This window comes from Marmota marmota, unplaced genomic scaffold, assembly GCF_001458135.2.
Source record: "Marmota marmota marmota unplaced genomic scaffold, marMar, whole genome shotgun sequence".
Lineage (NCBI taxonomy): Eukaryota > Metazoa > Chordata > Mammalia > Rodentia > Sciuridae > Marmota > Marmota marmota.
Genome location: NW_026000026.1, coordinates 89205281 through 89222119, shown reverse-complemented (window position 1 = coordinate 89222119; position 16839 = coordinate 89205281). Strand labels below are relative to the sequence as shown.

General features: G+C 37.7%; 1 protein-coding gene across 2 annotated transcripts in view; it reads left to right on the top strand.

The window, feature by feature from the left end:
* Positions 1 to 16839, top strand: part of LOC107143175 (synuclein alpha interacting protein) — a 160788-nt gene that overhangs the window by 101416 nt on the left and 42533 nt on the right. For both annotated transcript variants that reach the window (XM_048811848.1, XM_015486774.2), the window contains exons 4-5: positions 8732 to 9600; positions 11194 to 11373. In XM_048811848.1, coding sequence (XP_048667805.1) covers positions 8732 to 9600; positions 11194 to 11373 — 1049 coding nt within the window. The remainder of the gene's footprint in view (positions 1 to 8731; positions 9601 to 11193; positions 11374 to 16839) is intronic.

Genomic DNA, 16839 nt, shown 5'->3' with positions numbered 1-16839 from the left:
TTCCCTCTACCCAGATCTTCACAAAATTATCTCTTATTTTCCCTCTGATCCTCACATGACTGTCTTCTTGTCATCTCCAGGTTTTAGTTTAAATGTTACCCCTTTGATGCGGCTTCTCAGATGTTCTTTATTCCAGTGCCCTTCTTGTTTCCTTCAAAGCACTTTGCATTTTTTACTTTTCCTTCATCTGTGTATGTGCATTATTGTCTGGAAGATCTGTGTGTATTCCATTTGCCTCTGCACTCCTAGGACCATGGGCAAAGAACGCAGAGAACAAATGTGTGTCGAGTGAATCTTGTAAGACTACTTTAGCATTCTTCCCATGATTGCGACATAACACTGCTGAACATGCCTCATTATATTCCTGCTTCTCTTGATTGTATTAAAAAGAAGTCACAACATTCAATCAGTGGAAGGAACTGACAATGGAAAGAAAAGACTTTCAGTGATATGATGAATCTAAATTTGGGCAAATACTACTAAAAATAAAGTAGAGAAATTCTTCTTCTTAACTGCTTTTAATAAGTTATTATTAAAAGCCATTCTCCCAACTTTACTCCCAAACTGAGGGTAGATAGTAAATGGTTATAAAAGTTTAGGCAGAGGGTGCAGTTGGGATTTAGGTCAAAGTAAATTTGAAACGTGTGTGACCGGGTTTTGTCCCTGGGTTCTGGGATTCCATAGCCTACATGTGACCCAAAGAGAGAAATTGTAAAGTGAATGCTTAGGGAATAATTAATTTTGATAAAGTGTTCCTCCAATGCTATGGAAACTTGGAGTCAGAGAACCTCAGTCCTGGTTGAGAAATGAGAATGTTATGTAATTTTCCACATAATACTTAAAATTCCCTGAGTTCTCATTTATTTTCAAGTGAGAATGCATGAGAACTGCCCATTGATCTTCTGAATCTCTGATATAAATACACCCTTGCCTTAAACTCAGAAACCTAAGAAACTTTTACACAAATGTATTGGCAATTTTAAAGTGTTAAATGGAAATTTTAGGAAAATTCCTACTGAGATATATCATTTTGTGGAATTCTTAATACACGTTTGCCTCGTTCTTCCATGGCTTCTAATAACACCCGTGAAGTGTACGCTGGCTGCACTTGAGCAACGGCACAGCATCCTTGCCATTCGCTTATCCTGGAAGAGCCACCATCTGCTTTTCCCCCCACATTGCTTTGTGCTTCTGCACCTGCCTGTTCTCTCAGAGTCTTGTAACTGAGAGGCAGGCGCTCGCCCAGGCGGATGCAGGGGCCTGCCAAGAGGAAGAGCAGGCTGCAGGCCAGAGCTAGTTCTTATATTTCTTTTTCCCTTGAGACCCTAAAGTGCATCTCTCTCAAAATTTAGACCAGGTTTCCCAGACTTGCCACTTTGTTTCTCATGGAAAATAGAAAACACTATTATACCCTAAAAACATATAGGGAACACTCTTATACCCTAAAGACATATCTTCTTTTCTTTGTCTTCTTGGTATCTAATGCTAATTTTTAATGTGGATACATGCTGCATACTCAGAAGCGAAGTAAAGAGGCATTTTGGAGCTATCAGTGTGGGGAGATGGAAGTAGAAAATAAGGATTTTCCAACTTCCCACCTGCCTGCTCATCTGCCTCTTGTTTTCTCTTACCAAGAAGCAGTAACCTGGTGCTCTTTGTCCTTGACAGTAGATCAGCACTGTAAAACACCGCCACCTTCAGTTAAAACTGGCAAGCATGTGCCTGCGCAGCTAGAAAGCACACAGATGGAGCCTGCTCACAAGCTCAGTCTTGCTTCAGGCTTCTCTGCATGATGAGCCTTTTCACTGTTGCTAGATGTGTGTCTCTCTACATTTCCACCCAGAGAGGGAGAGAAAGAAAGAAAAGGAACCTGGTAAATGGGCCTGGAATGAACACAAAACACTCTTGAGGTTTTGCTAATGTCAAAGTGAAGGTCAGCATACTTTTTAGATGACACAACTCTGCAAGCTTGGACTTTCTTTAGACCCACCAATCACTAGTTATGGAAACTGTGCTTTTGAAGCCCAAAGGTTTAAAGTTGTCAAAATATTGAGTCTGACTTCATGATAGAATATCTTTTCTATCCAGAGTAATAGGGCTCAAGTATTTCAGAAAGTTTTTGTAGAATGAAGAAATGGGCACAGAAAGGCCATAAAGTTACCTGAGCAGGTAGGTCTTCACAATTCTGAACAGAGCTAGGAACCGTAAATCATGAATCTGACATATATAACAACAGCTGCTTGATATCAGTAACCACTTAAAGACAGGAAATTTAGAACCCAAATCATTGAATTCTTTCCCACAGTATTTGAACATTGAAATGTGAATAGATCAGACTGTATTTTATATTATTATTAGTAGTAGTAGTAGTAGTAGTAGTAGTAGTAGTAATAATAATAATAATAAAGACCTCTGAACTTTCCCTCCAGCCTTGGTATACTTTCAATAAAGGGTCTATGGCTTCATTTAAAGGGATGAGAAAGCAACCCCATGGAAACATTCTAGAAACATGTATTCTTCTCACATTCACTCTTCCCAACATAATGTCCAGATATACCCTACCAGTCCAGAATTAACTCAACCTGTTTTTGGATCAGGATACACTGGAATCTCTAAAGACTATAGAACAGAAAAGCATCCAGCAGTAGTGCTCACTTGGACGCCAGACGTTTCTTCCTATTGACATGAGGTGCTAGAAGCAATTGCTTCTTACAGAATTTGTCATCATTTCTTACAGAACCTGGGGTGCTTGCAATCAAGTGGGTCCATATAGATTTCAGTTTACATAGAATGAAGGAAACCCTTGACTCTCACAATGACACCTCTAATATTTTCTAATGTTCCTGCTTTTGATGTAAAAATGAAAGGATTAATTAATTAATGCTGGAGGAGAGGGTAAGTCCTTGAGGCAGCCTAGGTTTTTAGGCTGTAGATGTGTATTGTTATGTCTACTTTAAAGCTATTAAAGCTAATGCTGACCACTTGCTTGCTCACTGAAAATAGATCCATTTAATAAAAAACAGCAGGGGAACACTATTTTACCCTAAAACATAACCTTTTTCTTCCTCTCCCTCATGTATTGAGCTAATTTTCCAATATGGCCACATAACTCCATATTTGGCAGTAAAATAAATAGTCATTTTAGGAGCCAGTGTTGATGTTTAATCTTAAAATTTGGATCTACCATTGGAGCAGCAAAACTGTACATTATCTTCTTAAGAAAATACTAATTTATCAGGCCCAACAACCAAAGAGTTGTTCTGTGTCAGCAATCAGCTTAGCCTCATAATTATGAATTTGTGAAGATCTGGTAAAATACATGAATCCAGAAGAATTATAGTGTTTCATAGTGACTCATTCAGAATAAAGAGCCCTGTTATTTATAGACATTCCATACAGACATAAAATTTAGGGGTAGATCATAGCTAGCCTCTTCATTTTACAGATGAGGAAACTGAGACTAAGAACTTAGCACAGGAAATAGGTGAAAGTACTTCAATATTGAGCACATCTTGTAAATGTCTGAATATCTTCAAGGGCACACTAACACTACCTTTGAACTATTCAGCACAGTGTGCCCACAATGTGTCAAGGCTGATATCATCACAGAACTCATATTTATTTGCTATATTTTGCATCTTTGATCTGGCATATTCCTTTTTTCTCCCTTCATTTTCTTTCTGCCCTCCCTCCTATCTTCATCCATTTTTTGAAAGAATTAGCTATTGAGCACCAATATCTTAAAGGTACTGTGCTAGACAAAGGGCTAGTCATTAAACACAAGTAGGTTCTTGAGCAACCTTTGCCCTTGAGGAACTCTCAAGAGAGAGGTGAGACTGACACATGAGTAAACAGGTGCATCACCTTCAGAAATACCCAACTGTGGGTATGTACAGGTATTATCAGCACTGAGAAGCAAGGAGCAGCTACTCCCTGCCAAAATCAGAGGAAGTGCCTCAGTGGGATAACACCTGATGGCATCTTGTGTGATGATCTCAAGTCCCAGCCAGAGAAGACTGCAAGAGAGAACGAGCCCAAGGACAGGAGCAGTGAAGGAGGAACATAATATATCCAAAATAGGTGAATTTAGCAATGGAGAAGCAGGGCAAACTAGTATTTTGTGAATTATGAGTGCTGAGATCAAAAGGTAAATTAGTGAATAAAAGAAGTACTATATATCATGCTGAAGAATTTAGATATTAACCCAAAAGCCAGGGTTTCCAAAACAACTCAGTTCCACAACATGTGTTATATCCAAGGTCTATCTCTGCTATTTTTGCTTTACCTGTAAACCACTTATACTGTTATCTATTTGCTTTTCTAAAACACTGATTTTAATTTTTTACTTAAATTTTTTTTAGATATACATGACAGTAGAGTATATTTTGACATACATACACTAACGGGGTATAATTTATTCTAATTAGTATCCAATTTTTATGTAAAACTCAGCTTTTAAACATTTGTTTTTAAAAGAAACTTTGTCATTACTGTAAACAGATGTTTACAGTAAACCAGTGTTACTTGCAGTCAATTCAAGATCCTCATTAAAGTCAACATGATGAATATAAAACATTCCTATTAATTCTTTGTTTATGAAAGCCTCTCAGTCTGAGGTGTGTAATCTCGTTTTCTAAAGGGAGATTTTAGGTTTTGAGAGAAATTAAATTTCTTCTAGAACTAAACTGAGACTCCTTAAAAGAATTAGAAAGAAGAAAAAGGATTGAGAGGGGGGAACAGCACTCTTATTCTGCATGCCAGGGGTATTTAGCAAGTTTGCTGTGTACCATCTTAGACACTGAAGGGAAATTCTTCCCACATGTGGGGAAGTGGTGTTTTAGGAAGAACAGGCCACCTGAGGTGTGTTTTGTTGTTGTTTTGCTGTTTCTGAGTGACAAAAACAAACTTATCTGAATCAGGAATAACTCAGGTCTGGAAAGGGAGACAAATGGAAGCAGAGAAAACATTGTGGAGGCTGTGGGCAAGGGTCCCACTCTGGCCCACTCAAGACAGTGAGGATGAAGAGGGTCCAGATTTAAGAAGGATTTAGAATAAAGCCAAAAGATAGTTCCTGAGGGATGTGGGGCAGGGGTCATGGAAACAGAATCATCAACAATGCCTTGGAGATGGATTGCTTGAGAGACTGCATAAATGGTCTTGGGATTATCCAAGCCAGGATCAAGAGGAATACGTTTGGGGAGAGAAAGGGGTGTGTGTGTGTGTGTGTGTGTGTGTATGTAGAAAGGAGACAAAGGTGCAGATAGATAAGATCCCAGGTTGAAACGTGCTGCCTGTTACAAATTCTCACGTATCTCAAGGCTGCATTAATCCTGGCTAAAAAAAAAAGGGGGGGGGGGAGAAAAGAAAAAATGGATGTAAGGGGTTAGCAAGCAACTCCAAAAGTTGAACTAAGAGTCATTCCAAATGTCAGCCAGAGAGAAAAGATATTTTGGCCTATAAATCAGCATCAAATACACACATTCATTTACTTATTTTTGAAAACTTGTGATATAATCAGGTAGACAGGTCTAAGGCATATTAAGCATGTTTACTTTTATAAGATGTTAAAAAAAAATGAACCCATCCAACCAAAAAGTCTTAGAAAGCTACTTAGGTAAAGCAGTTTTCTGGGTGCTTGGAGAGAGAGAGAGAGAAATTAGACACAGATCCTCCTTTCATGGAGCTTGTAAAGATCTAAGATAGATAAAGTGTTCAGGGATTTATATTTTGTTTGCACGTAAAGAATTTCTTCATGATATCCAGAAAGTATATTTAGCCCCAGAAATTTTCCCAGTGACCATAGTTATTCTGAACTTTTGTTTCCGTAGATGATAAGAAACATAGCATTGGAGTGGAACAACAGTAATGTGAAATTTTTGGTAGATCTAAAGATTTGGAAGTGAAAATTTACCAGTCATTAATGGCCCTTTTTCTTTTGTTGTGAAGTACCTATTTGTCTAGTTTAGGAGAAATAAACTAATTGAATGTTATCTTTTGCATATAGCATAGCATTGCCTTTTCTTCTCATCCAAGTATATGATATAGCAATATATTAGAGCATTCTCATGAAAACCCATGAAATAATCCATTTTTTAGGACTGGGACTTTTTCTTGGCAGTCCAGATATAGACTAGAAAGCACAAGTTTCACCCTGAGCCTAAAAAAGATTCATAAGTTTGAATAAGGGGAAGGACAACAAGCCTAAATGTTGATGCTCCTTCTTTAGTTTCTAGACCCTTCTGTGGAAAGAAGTGTTTTCATAAGACTCAGACAGAATTCATTTCCATAGAGCGTTCTTAATGGCTCCTGTCAGAACAAAACAGCTGGGAAACATATGGTATCCATTTCCCTGTATCACTTGGAAAAAATTTCACATGTAAATAAAGCCAACATAAAAGAGTAGCCCTTTGAACCCATGACCTGTTATAATATATAAATATATCAGTACAATGCACTCGTTGTATTGACCCACTAAGACAAGTACTTTAAATTTTTTAATACATTCTGAGATGAACATTTTTTAGAAGTTCCAAGAAAATTAAGGCAAATATTATCAAATACTATACCATAATAAGTATGTATCTCATAAATGTCTATGGATATTTATTTTTCCCAATAAAACATTTTTAGAAAGCTATAGAATAAAATCAAAGGCATATTTACACCTTATAAACTCTGTGTACACTATCTGCTGTTTTATATAAGTAACCATGTGTTCTCAAGGAAGAGAGAGAAAGGCTTGGCAAAAATTTCTGGCAGACGTTAATTTTTCATAGCTTCACATTTTTTAGAGAGAAAAGGATATATAAATGACAGAAAACTTTTAAATTTATAAGGGACCAACTGGAATTAGTCTTTGTCTTTGCATATTTACATTTCATAAATAACTTTAGAAAATCTAGCTCTTATTGGTGATTATCACTCCTCTGAGTTTATTAACAGGACTTTTGTCCCCTGTGAAATTAAACTGTAAATCCCTCAGAAGGATGCACTTTTGTGCATTTTAAAAGATTTAATGTGTTGTGCAAAGTGAGATTCAAATTCACATACTTGCATTTGTTAATTGTCTGCTTTGGGGCAAGCACTGTGTACGACTAAGAACTGGAGCCAAGAAAGGAGAAGAGAAGCAGCAGTCTGAGGCCATCTTGATACCTTCCTTCCCTTCTGCAAATTCTGTTACATGTTACTTATTGGAGAGAGACCAGCCCTTCTTCATAGCTGGTAGTATTTTCTTCTTAGGTTCTACAATGCCAGAGCCAAAAAGGCTCCAGGGGTGGACCACATAGTGAAGACCTTCTGAAATTGCACACCGTATTGTGGTCCATTTGGGGAATAGAACTAACTCACAATTATATAGCATTCAGATTCAAAACACTCTTTCTCATATCTTTGCTTGGTTCCAGAACTTCTCTGAATCCTTTTGGAACACATTCTGGCAGAAAAAAATGATTAGTAACCTAAATTTAGGGAACTTCAATAATGAACGCATTCACCCCAAGAATCAGGACTAGCCAGGGCTCATTGCTGTTGTTAATAGAGCTAAACACACATACCTGTTTTAGGGTCTTTCATTATTTGTTTGTGCTTTAAGCAAAGGACACACATGTATGCTTGCTTTAGGGTTGAACCCTTCCCACCTGTTGTCATTCCAAAGAAAAGAGATACATGAGAGGTTTCTAATTGGGCATGTCCTGAAATCTCATCTCTTTGATGGAGAATGCTGTAAACTAAGTGGCAGGAGAAACCTATCAATAGAAACCTATAAATGAGTGTCCTGTAAGCTTCCAAGGGTGCTATGCCTGTCATCTACCAGAGATGAAGCAACACCATCGTGGCTGAGGATACTGTTGCTGCTTCATCTGCCTGCCCCAGTGAGGAGGTGCTGAGTGATCTTGCATTGAGGCTAAGTAGGAAAGGTAGTGATTCTTATCTTTCACCTCTAAATGTATCTGTTTCACTTTCTATTCCATCTCAACCAGACATTTAGTTGAATGTAAACCAACAGAAAATCTTTATCTAACTTTGCATAGAAAAAAGTAGTCTTCCTACCCCATCTTCCCTTTACAACTTACTCTTCCTTTTGTTCATGTTCAGCTTTCCTAATAATAGAGGGCAGTGTTAAATCTTGAAGAGCATGCTCTGTTGTGAGGTGTTAGTGTATGATATTGCTGTGTCAAATGCCAGAAGCACCATGAGATGCCCTTGCATGAAAGGAGACTTAGGATACTTAGCTTAGGGTGAGGTTAATTCAACCATGGTTTATGTCCCATGGTCCATTCAACTCCTGACCACTTCATTCCTTTTTGTTCTTTCCTTAACCACCTAATAGAAAACTAATGAGTCACCCAGCCAGTAAATCACATTTGAGTTTGTGCAATGTTAAGTAATTTACCCTTTCTTTATATGGGACTTCTTAAATGTTAGAGAGGAGTGTGTGTGTGTGCATGTATGTGAATGTATCCCTTTTTCCTCCCTAACTTCATTTGAAAGTTCATTTAACACAGAGGATCCCATCTTCTAATTCTGTTGGTCAACATGTTTCATCTTTCACTGTTTTCAATAGTAAGTATAAATTATTCCTTTTAAGGACATATGTCCTCTTGAAGTCATCTCCTTAACACAGGGGCTTAATTATGAGCATAACTTGAGTGGACCACATCTGCCTGCATGGTCAAGATGTGTGCAGCATTCCAATGTAATAGTCTTCTCTTTTAATTTTTTTTCAAAACAGTTTCTAGCTCTAGCTGGAATTGTGGAGTCTCAACTCTTATTACAAACGCACAAAAGCCCACAGGAATTGCTGAGGTATACAGTAAATTTCGCCCAGTGAAGCGAGTTTCCCCACTCAAACATCAGCCAGAGACTCTAGAGAACAATGAAAGTGATGACCAAAAGAACCATAAAGTGGAGTACCCCAAGGTGGGCGAGTCTGACCAGGGCCCCCCGCCTGAGGAGCTTGGCCCTGAAGATGGAGTGGGAGGCTTGCCCAGTAAGAGCTCTGAGTCCAGCACTGCACTGGGCGAACTGGAACATTACGACCTCGACATGGATGAGATTCTGGATGTGCCTTACATTAAATCCAGTCAACAGCTTGCCTCTTTTACCAAGGTGACTTCAGAAAAAAGAATTTTGGGTTTATGCACAACCATCAATGGCCTTTCTGGCAAAGCCTCCTCTACAGGAAGCACTGAGAACTCACCATCCAGTATGACCCCATTCTGTGTTCTTTCTCCTGTGAAAAGCCCTCACTTGAGAAAAGCATCGACTGTCCTCCGCGACCAGCACAAGCTCTCCACTGAAGAGTCTGAGAGCTCACCTCCTCTGGTTACATGTGGCTCTGCATATGAGCCAGAAATCCAGAATAAAGACTTCTTAAACAAGGCCTTTAGTGACCTGCATAGCCGAAAGATTGAGAAGACAATGCCGGACTGTCAGCTCCGGGGCTTCCACCTGCAATCTGCAGAAACAGAATCCAAACTGGAAGAGCCGGTCAAGGGCATGAGCTGGACCAGCTCCCAAGGCCCAGAAGAAAGGAGTGAGTATCTGAAAAAAGTAAAAAGCATCTTGAACATCGTGAAAGAAGGACAAATATCTCTCTTGGTAAGTATCTCTCCTTGGTATACACAAATCTAGAGAGCTGTTGTTATCAGCTCCATTCTTAACAATGATGTTATGTGCATTTTGCATCTTGTTTAATGTTTTCTTGTGGCTTTGGTTGGGGAGTGTGACCTCTTGAGTTTTAAAATTAAAAGTTAGGAGGTTAATACAGGGAAAACAAATTGATATAGAAGGAGTGTTATTTCACTTTAACTTTTAAAATTCAACTGGAATAAAGAGATTTAACCTAAAACAAAGAGAGCCCAGCACTTTTTTTCACTTGAATCTTGAAGTCTTTCTTTTTGCTTTTCAAATGGTTCCCAATGCTCTCGCTCAGTTATTTGTAGGGATGTCAGTTCCTTGTCGATGACAGGCCTGCCAAATATGTGAACAGAGAGTTTTCTGTTTTATCCTGATCATTATTCAGGAGAGTTGGGCCAGGATGTTTGCAAAGTATTTGCAGATAGAAGCTTACCCTAGAGCTTGATTGCCCTCTGACCCACATGTAGTTTTTACTTAGTTCCAGCTCTGCATGTCTAGGGAGCTTGAAGGAGTGTTTCCAAAGACTCAAGACACAGAGTAACATGATGTAAGAAAAGTCTGTTCTGCTTCAGCTCAGAGCTCAACTCAAATAGCACTCCATCTGCCTGCATTGTTCTTTTCTGGCTTCCAGGCATGGATCAAACAGTAGCAAGCCTGGGCTCCTACTACAATGCTGATTAAAGCCTCATTCAAGAAAATCACTGCTTCTTGGACATGTATTTCTACTTAGTGTGAAGCCATACGTAGATAAAATATAACGTGCTTGGTCTATTATCACAAACATTGTTGCCATAGACAATATAATTGGATAGTTTAATCAAATAAAGTGGTAATTTTTTTTCTCCTGAAAATATATTTTCCATTTCTCCTGGTTCCTTCCTCTTATTCTCGTTGGTTTATTCCCTTCCTTTGATCTTACCATGTTTTCATATTTCCCAATTGCGAACACCACTTAGTTCCCCAACAATCTCTATATCAACCATCTCATATTCAGGGAACTCAGTTTCACTAGAGGTGAGAAAATGAAAGTCTAAGTACCCTCCAGATGCCCCCACGAGCAATAAGGAGGTGACAGTATCTGGAGGTGCCCACTAAACACTAGTAGATGCAGACATCATGTAGTTTGTAGTCAAAACCAGTTCTCCACAATTCAGACAGGTAGAAACCAGTAGTCTCTTTATTCATTCAGTGGATCTACAGCGGGGAATAAAACAGCCCCAGCTCAAGGACCTAGCAGTCAAGAGGGGAAGACATGTAGGGACCCTCCCAGTTATCATAAATGTCACTGCATTTTAGAAAGCCAAATTGAAGCCTCCACAGCCCACTGACCCCAGCCCTGATGTCACGTCTCACGTGAAGACCCATCTCTTAAGAATTCACAATCTGAGGCATATTATCCCAAGGAGTAATGGCAAGGAACTCTGACTTTCTCATCCCTACATTGCCATTAGGGCTTCATTAAGCTTATTACTTCTTCCCAGAGCCCAGAGTAAAACCCCCACAGACTCTTATTCTGATGTGTTGACTTGTTTTCTAATCCTACTGTTTGTACAGCCACATCTAGCTGCAGACAATCTAGACAAAATTCATGATGAAAATGGAAACAACCTGTTACACATCGCTGCATCGCAGGGACACGCAGAATGTCTCCAGCACCTCACTTCTTTGATGGGGGAAGATTGCCTCAATGAGCGGAATACCGAGAAATTGACACCAGCAGGCCTGGCCATCAAGGTGACTGGTTGGGGGCTTGGCTCTCCTCAGCTAAAGTCAGTTTTCTGTGTTTTCAGATTCCGTGAAGCTAAAGTATTAGACGGGAGGGAGAGGAGAGTGATTTATCAAGCAAACATCAATGAACTCATCACATGTCAGAGATTACCCATTTCCATCACTAGCTGCTTTGAGATTTGTTCCAATTTGTTGTCCAATAAGTTAAGCTTCAAATCAGACAATAGAGAGGAAAATGATCCATTGCAGTGCTAAGGACTTGTGTAATTCATGGTGACTGCAATTTAAATTCTTCACCATACCTGGCTCTATCAGACACTGTGTCATTTTTTCCTAACGTGAGAATAATGAGCAAGACAAATGAGGAAAAGGTGTGTTTTCAGGGATGATAGCACTCAGGAGTATTTCAGATAATAAAATAGACTTTTAATGGATCAGATCCGAAGTTTAAATGTCTTCAGGTATCAAGAGTTGTTTAGAATATCAGTGTGGCTTTTGCATTTAGTTTTTGCATAGCACAATATGCTGTCAAAAACTACACAAATTAATGCCAACTAGGATGGAGTTAAAACTTACAAACCACAATACAAGAAAACATGGACTTTTATAGTACTGCAGTGAGTGCTCTGTAAAATATAACAGATCATGAGAAGGTTAGCTATTAAACTAAAGTTACTTTTAAGATCTTTGGCAAATAAATGTAGAATTCAGTCACATTTATTAAAAAGCCAGAAGTGAAGTTCAAGGAAATATAATACATCTTGCACTTCTGCATATGTACTTTGCTTTCATAATAGTTGTGTCTTCTAAAAGTCAAATAATCACATTTTTTACAAATGGAATTATATTGATATTGACTAGGGGAACTTGCTAGTTAAAATAACCTACTTGTGAATTCATTATGAAACATGTTACATTTGAACAACAAGTAATCGTCCTACCTCTGATATATCTTTTATGCAAAGTTGAATTTTTGTATCTTTAACTTGTTTATCATTCAGTAAAGTTTTATATATTTGCAAATGTGTTCAATTTTATTTATTTTTGCTCAGGGGTGAATAATGACTTCAAAAACAGTATAGAAAATAATTTTAATAAAATAAGAAACCTATGACCATAGTGGGTATAATTTTCCTTTGGCTGTGAACAATGCTATGTCAACTCAAGCAACTCAACTACAACAGCCACCATAAAGAGATGAAAATTAAATGTGAAGTCAGGGTTTGGTCTAGTTGAGTTTATCAGAATGTACCCCATCTATCTAGTATCTCCAGTTAGACACTGGAGATACATATTTAAATAAGGCATACTCTTGTTCTTATAGAGCTGGTAACCTGGTAGATAAGACAGGTGTGTCATCAGTAACACCAGTGCAAGTTGGCAAATTTGAAATTTAGTCCTGTGACAAAGTTCTGTAAGAAAACAGGGGTTACATGTGATCATCAATGGGCATGTGTCAATGACAAATAAAATATTTTTGGAATCCCAGTGAATGTTGACATTTGCCTTGCTGCTTTATTGTTTATAAAAATGTAATTTTCATTAGTTTTCATAACTAATGGTATATTGTAGTTGGACAAAAGCCCATGTTTTTCTTAGTTTATGCACCCTCATGCTTGTTTTGATGGATTTAAAATCTCTGTGAAGAAAGATACATAGGAAACTTAATGGTTAAAAAAAGCCAATCTTCAGCATAAATACCTCCTGTTGTGTACATGTTTGAGTGTTCTTTCATACCCAAGCTCCTGTAGTCAACAAAGTATTGTTATCATATAAGATATATAAGATATGCATATATCATAAGCAGTCTGCAAAGTTAAACAACAATGTTTTTGTTTTTATTTGAATAAAAGACAAATATCCAATTCATAAGACCCAAAAGCTGTTACTGATTTGGCGTCACAGGTTTCTCATTTTTACTTCTGGACAATGATTGTAGAAGTGGATGTGCTCTTCCACTCCATTACTTAATCTAGAATTTGTAAAAGCAGTAAGAACAAATATTTCATAATAAGTGTCACCACCACCCCCTTTAGAAATCAGTCCTGATGTATGTCCTGCCTCTCTCCATTCAGTGCATTTTGATAGACACTGATGAAGTTGAGAGAGCCCTGAGGGTCATCATTCTTCCATTTGGGGGCCTTATTTTGAACACCAGTACCCAGGTGTTTCACCTCATTACACACAGGGTCTCAGAGCCCTGATGTCATTAAAGACAAACATACTTGGTACAAACAGGCTGAAGTTTCTTGGATAGTATGACTTAGCTGACAGGGAGCAAAGTCAGAGATAAGGTATTATGTGAAAAGATTACCTGAGAAAGGGGGTTTTAAAGTCATATCAGAACTTAAAAACATCTCTCCCCCACTCTTAAATTCCTTCAAGGAAACATAATATATTATGCCAGTCACATGCAGAATTTATTGAGTGCTTTTTGAAAGACCCAACAGTAGATATTTTGAGAGTTCAGGACATTATTGGTATCCTCTGGAGATGGTTAAGAAAAGAAATGGAGAAGGATTTCTAAAATGTCTAATACTAAAGCAATCTTGTTTTCTAAAATGGAACTAATAAGAAATTATTTTAGTAGCTAAAAAGACCTGGAATAAAATGACCTTAATTGCCTAGTTATTCTTCTCTTCAGTCATTCTGATTAAGCCCAAAAGCACAGTGTTGGTCTGGTGATAAGATGACTTCAAACACATAACCTTACTGACTTCTTTTTAACACACTGAGCAACCCCAGACCCAGAGAATTTGATAGGCAAAAATTTCTTGCTAGAATTAGATCATGTTTTGGTTCATTTGTTTCTTTTCTTGGTATTTATATTTATTGCAAGTGATACTGGTTTCAAACTCATAGTAGTGATATAATAATTTCTTCTGACTTCTTAGCAGTGTTTTATTTATTTTAAATGTTGATTCCTTGAAAAATTAGACCTAATAATCATCTAAAAGAACATTCTACCCAATGACAACAGAGTACACATTCTTGTCAAGTGTACATGGAATTTTTCTAAGATAAATCCTATGTTAAGATAAAAAACAAATTTCAGTAAATTTTTAAGTATTGAAATACAAAGTTGTGCTCTCCAATCACTGTAGAATCTAATTAGAAATCAATAATCAAGGGAAATCTGGGATATCCATAAGTGTAAAGAATTAATATACTCTAAAATAATTAATAGGTCAGAGAAGTAACCATAAAGGAAATTAGAAACTATATAAAATGAAAATACAACACTTACAGGATGCAGCTAAAGCTGTATTTAAAGGGAAATTTGTAAAAGATGCAGGAAAGGGAAAGAGATCTCAAAGCAATAGCCTAATCATATACCTTGGGAAATTAGAAAAAGTAGAGCAAACTTAATACAAAGCAAGCAGAAGAAAGGAAATAATAAAAATTAGAGTGGAAACAAATGTGAGCAGAGAGAGAGAGAGAAAGAAATTACTAAAACTTTGCCTCATATTTCTGTGTGCTGTATAAATACCAATTTATTTGAACCATTTTTCTTGTATCTAATGAATAGAATTCCTATCCCTTTCTTTATTCAAAGGGAATGAAACAAAATATATAGTAGGTTTGTTTGTCCGCTTCTGATAGAAACATTGGACATACTCAAATTTAAAGGAAGTCTGTAATGACGGGATTATTATACACCAAATTGTGGGTGGAGTGAATGAAGGGAGTCTATTGGAAAGTGCAGTCTCCTGGGGTCAGCAACAGTCAGAGCACACTTACCACCCTAAAGCCTGGAGGGGCTGGGGAAGGAATGGTTGCAAGAACCTTAACTAGAGAGATTGATCAGAAAGGACTGGCCAGCTTTTGATCTTGGATGCATCAAAGTAATCCTAGTACTGTCAGTTAATTCATTAGTAGGAGGAAGGACTCATCTGGCCAGTTGGAAACCCTCTAGATGGAAGCCAGGAGCAGAGGATAGCTGAAACTTACTCTGCTTTCCTGATCTCCATCAGCCAAACCCAACCTCCCAGAGCAAGAAGGAGCACAGAGAAGGACATCTAATCATGCAAATACAGGCATGTGTCACTTAATGATAAAGATATGGTCTGAGAAGTGAGTTGTTAGGCAATCTTGTGCTTGTACAAACATCATAGGGTGTACTTAACAAACACAGAGGGCATAGGTCAAAGTGGCCTTCTTATGGAATCAAGATATGGTGTTTTGATAGTAAACTCTATTTTTAGTAAGTAGAAGGAGTACACTCTAAGGATGAAAGTATAATAATACATAAACCAGTAACAGTTGTTTATTGTTATTATCAAGTATATAATGCACATAATTGTAGGTGCTATATTTTTCAGCTCCATTGTAATTTTAGGGGACCACAGTAGTATATACAAGTTGACAAACGCATCATAATGTAGCACATGACTATATCTCAAAAAGAGGGCACTGAATTTGCATGCAAATAGATGGGAAATGCTGACTGAAATTCTATTATCCAAATAAGGAAGGATAAAGAATGAGCAGATCACCTCTTCTATCTAGCTTTTAGAACAGAGTTTTTCACCTTGAGAAAATAAGTATTAGGATTCTAAAATAAAAAGACAATAATCCTATTATACTAACATAAATGCTACCCTCTTTGAATCCTTCCCTGGCTCTATGCCCACAGTAACTCCTTTTCTGTGTTCCACGCTGTGCAAACTAGGAAGCTGATTAAATGTCTCATTTGTCTGCAGAGTTACCATCAGAGTCCAAGGAAGCGTTCTAATAGTAGAAGGTAAAAGTTTTCTGTGCTTAGGAAGCCTGCATGCTTTATCTCATTTAATCCTCACAGTGATGTTAGGGAGGTAGTTACTATTAACCCTCTTTCACAGATGAATCCATTGCTTATTACAGAGATAAAGTAACTTACCCAACATCTTGTAACTAAGTGACAGGCTAGGGATTTAAATCCAATCCAGAGTCTGTGTGGGTCTTAATCATTAGAATATGCCTATCATAATATAAGTAGTCCTGAAAATCCTCAACAAATATATGTGGACTACATTTTTTCCACATTTTTATTGATACATTATAATTCCACATAATAGCAGGAGTCATTGTTACATAGTCATACATGCACAGAATATAAAAACCTAATTGGTCAATGTCATTCCAGAATATTGCCCCTTTCCCTTCCCTCCTCCCTCCTTCTAGTCCCTTTCATCTACTCCATTTTTCACCCTTTGATTTTCATGAGATGATTTTCTTTTTTTTTTTAATTTTTTATTGTTGGTTGATCAAAACATTACAAATTTCTTGACATATCATATTCCACACTTTGATTCAAGTGGGTTATGAACTCCCACCTTCACCCCATACACAGATTGCAGAATCACATCAGTTACACATGCATTGATTTACATATTGCCATACTAGTGTCTGTTGTGCTCCGCTGCCTTTCCCATCCTCCACCCTCCCCCCTCCCAACACCACACACCCACCACACCACCTCCTCACCTCCAC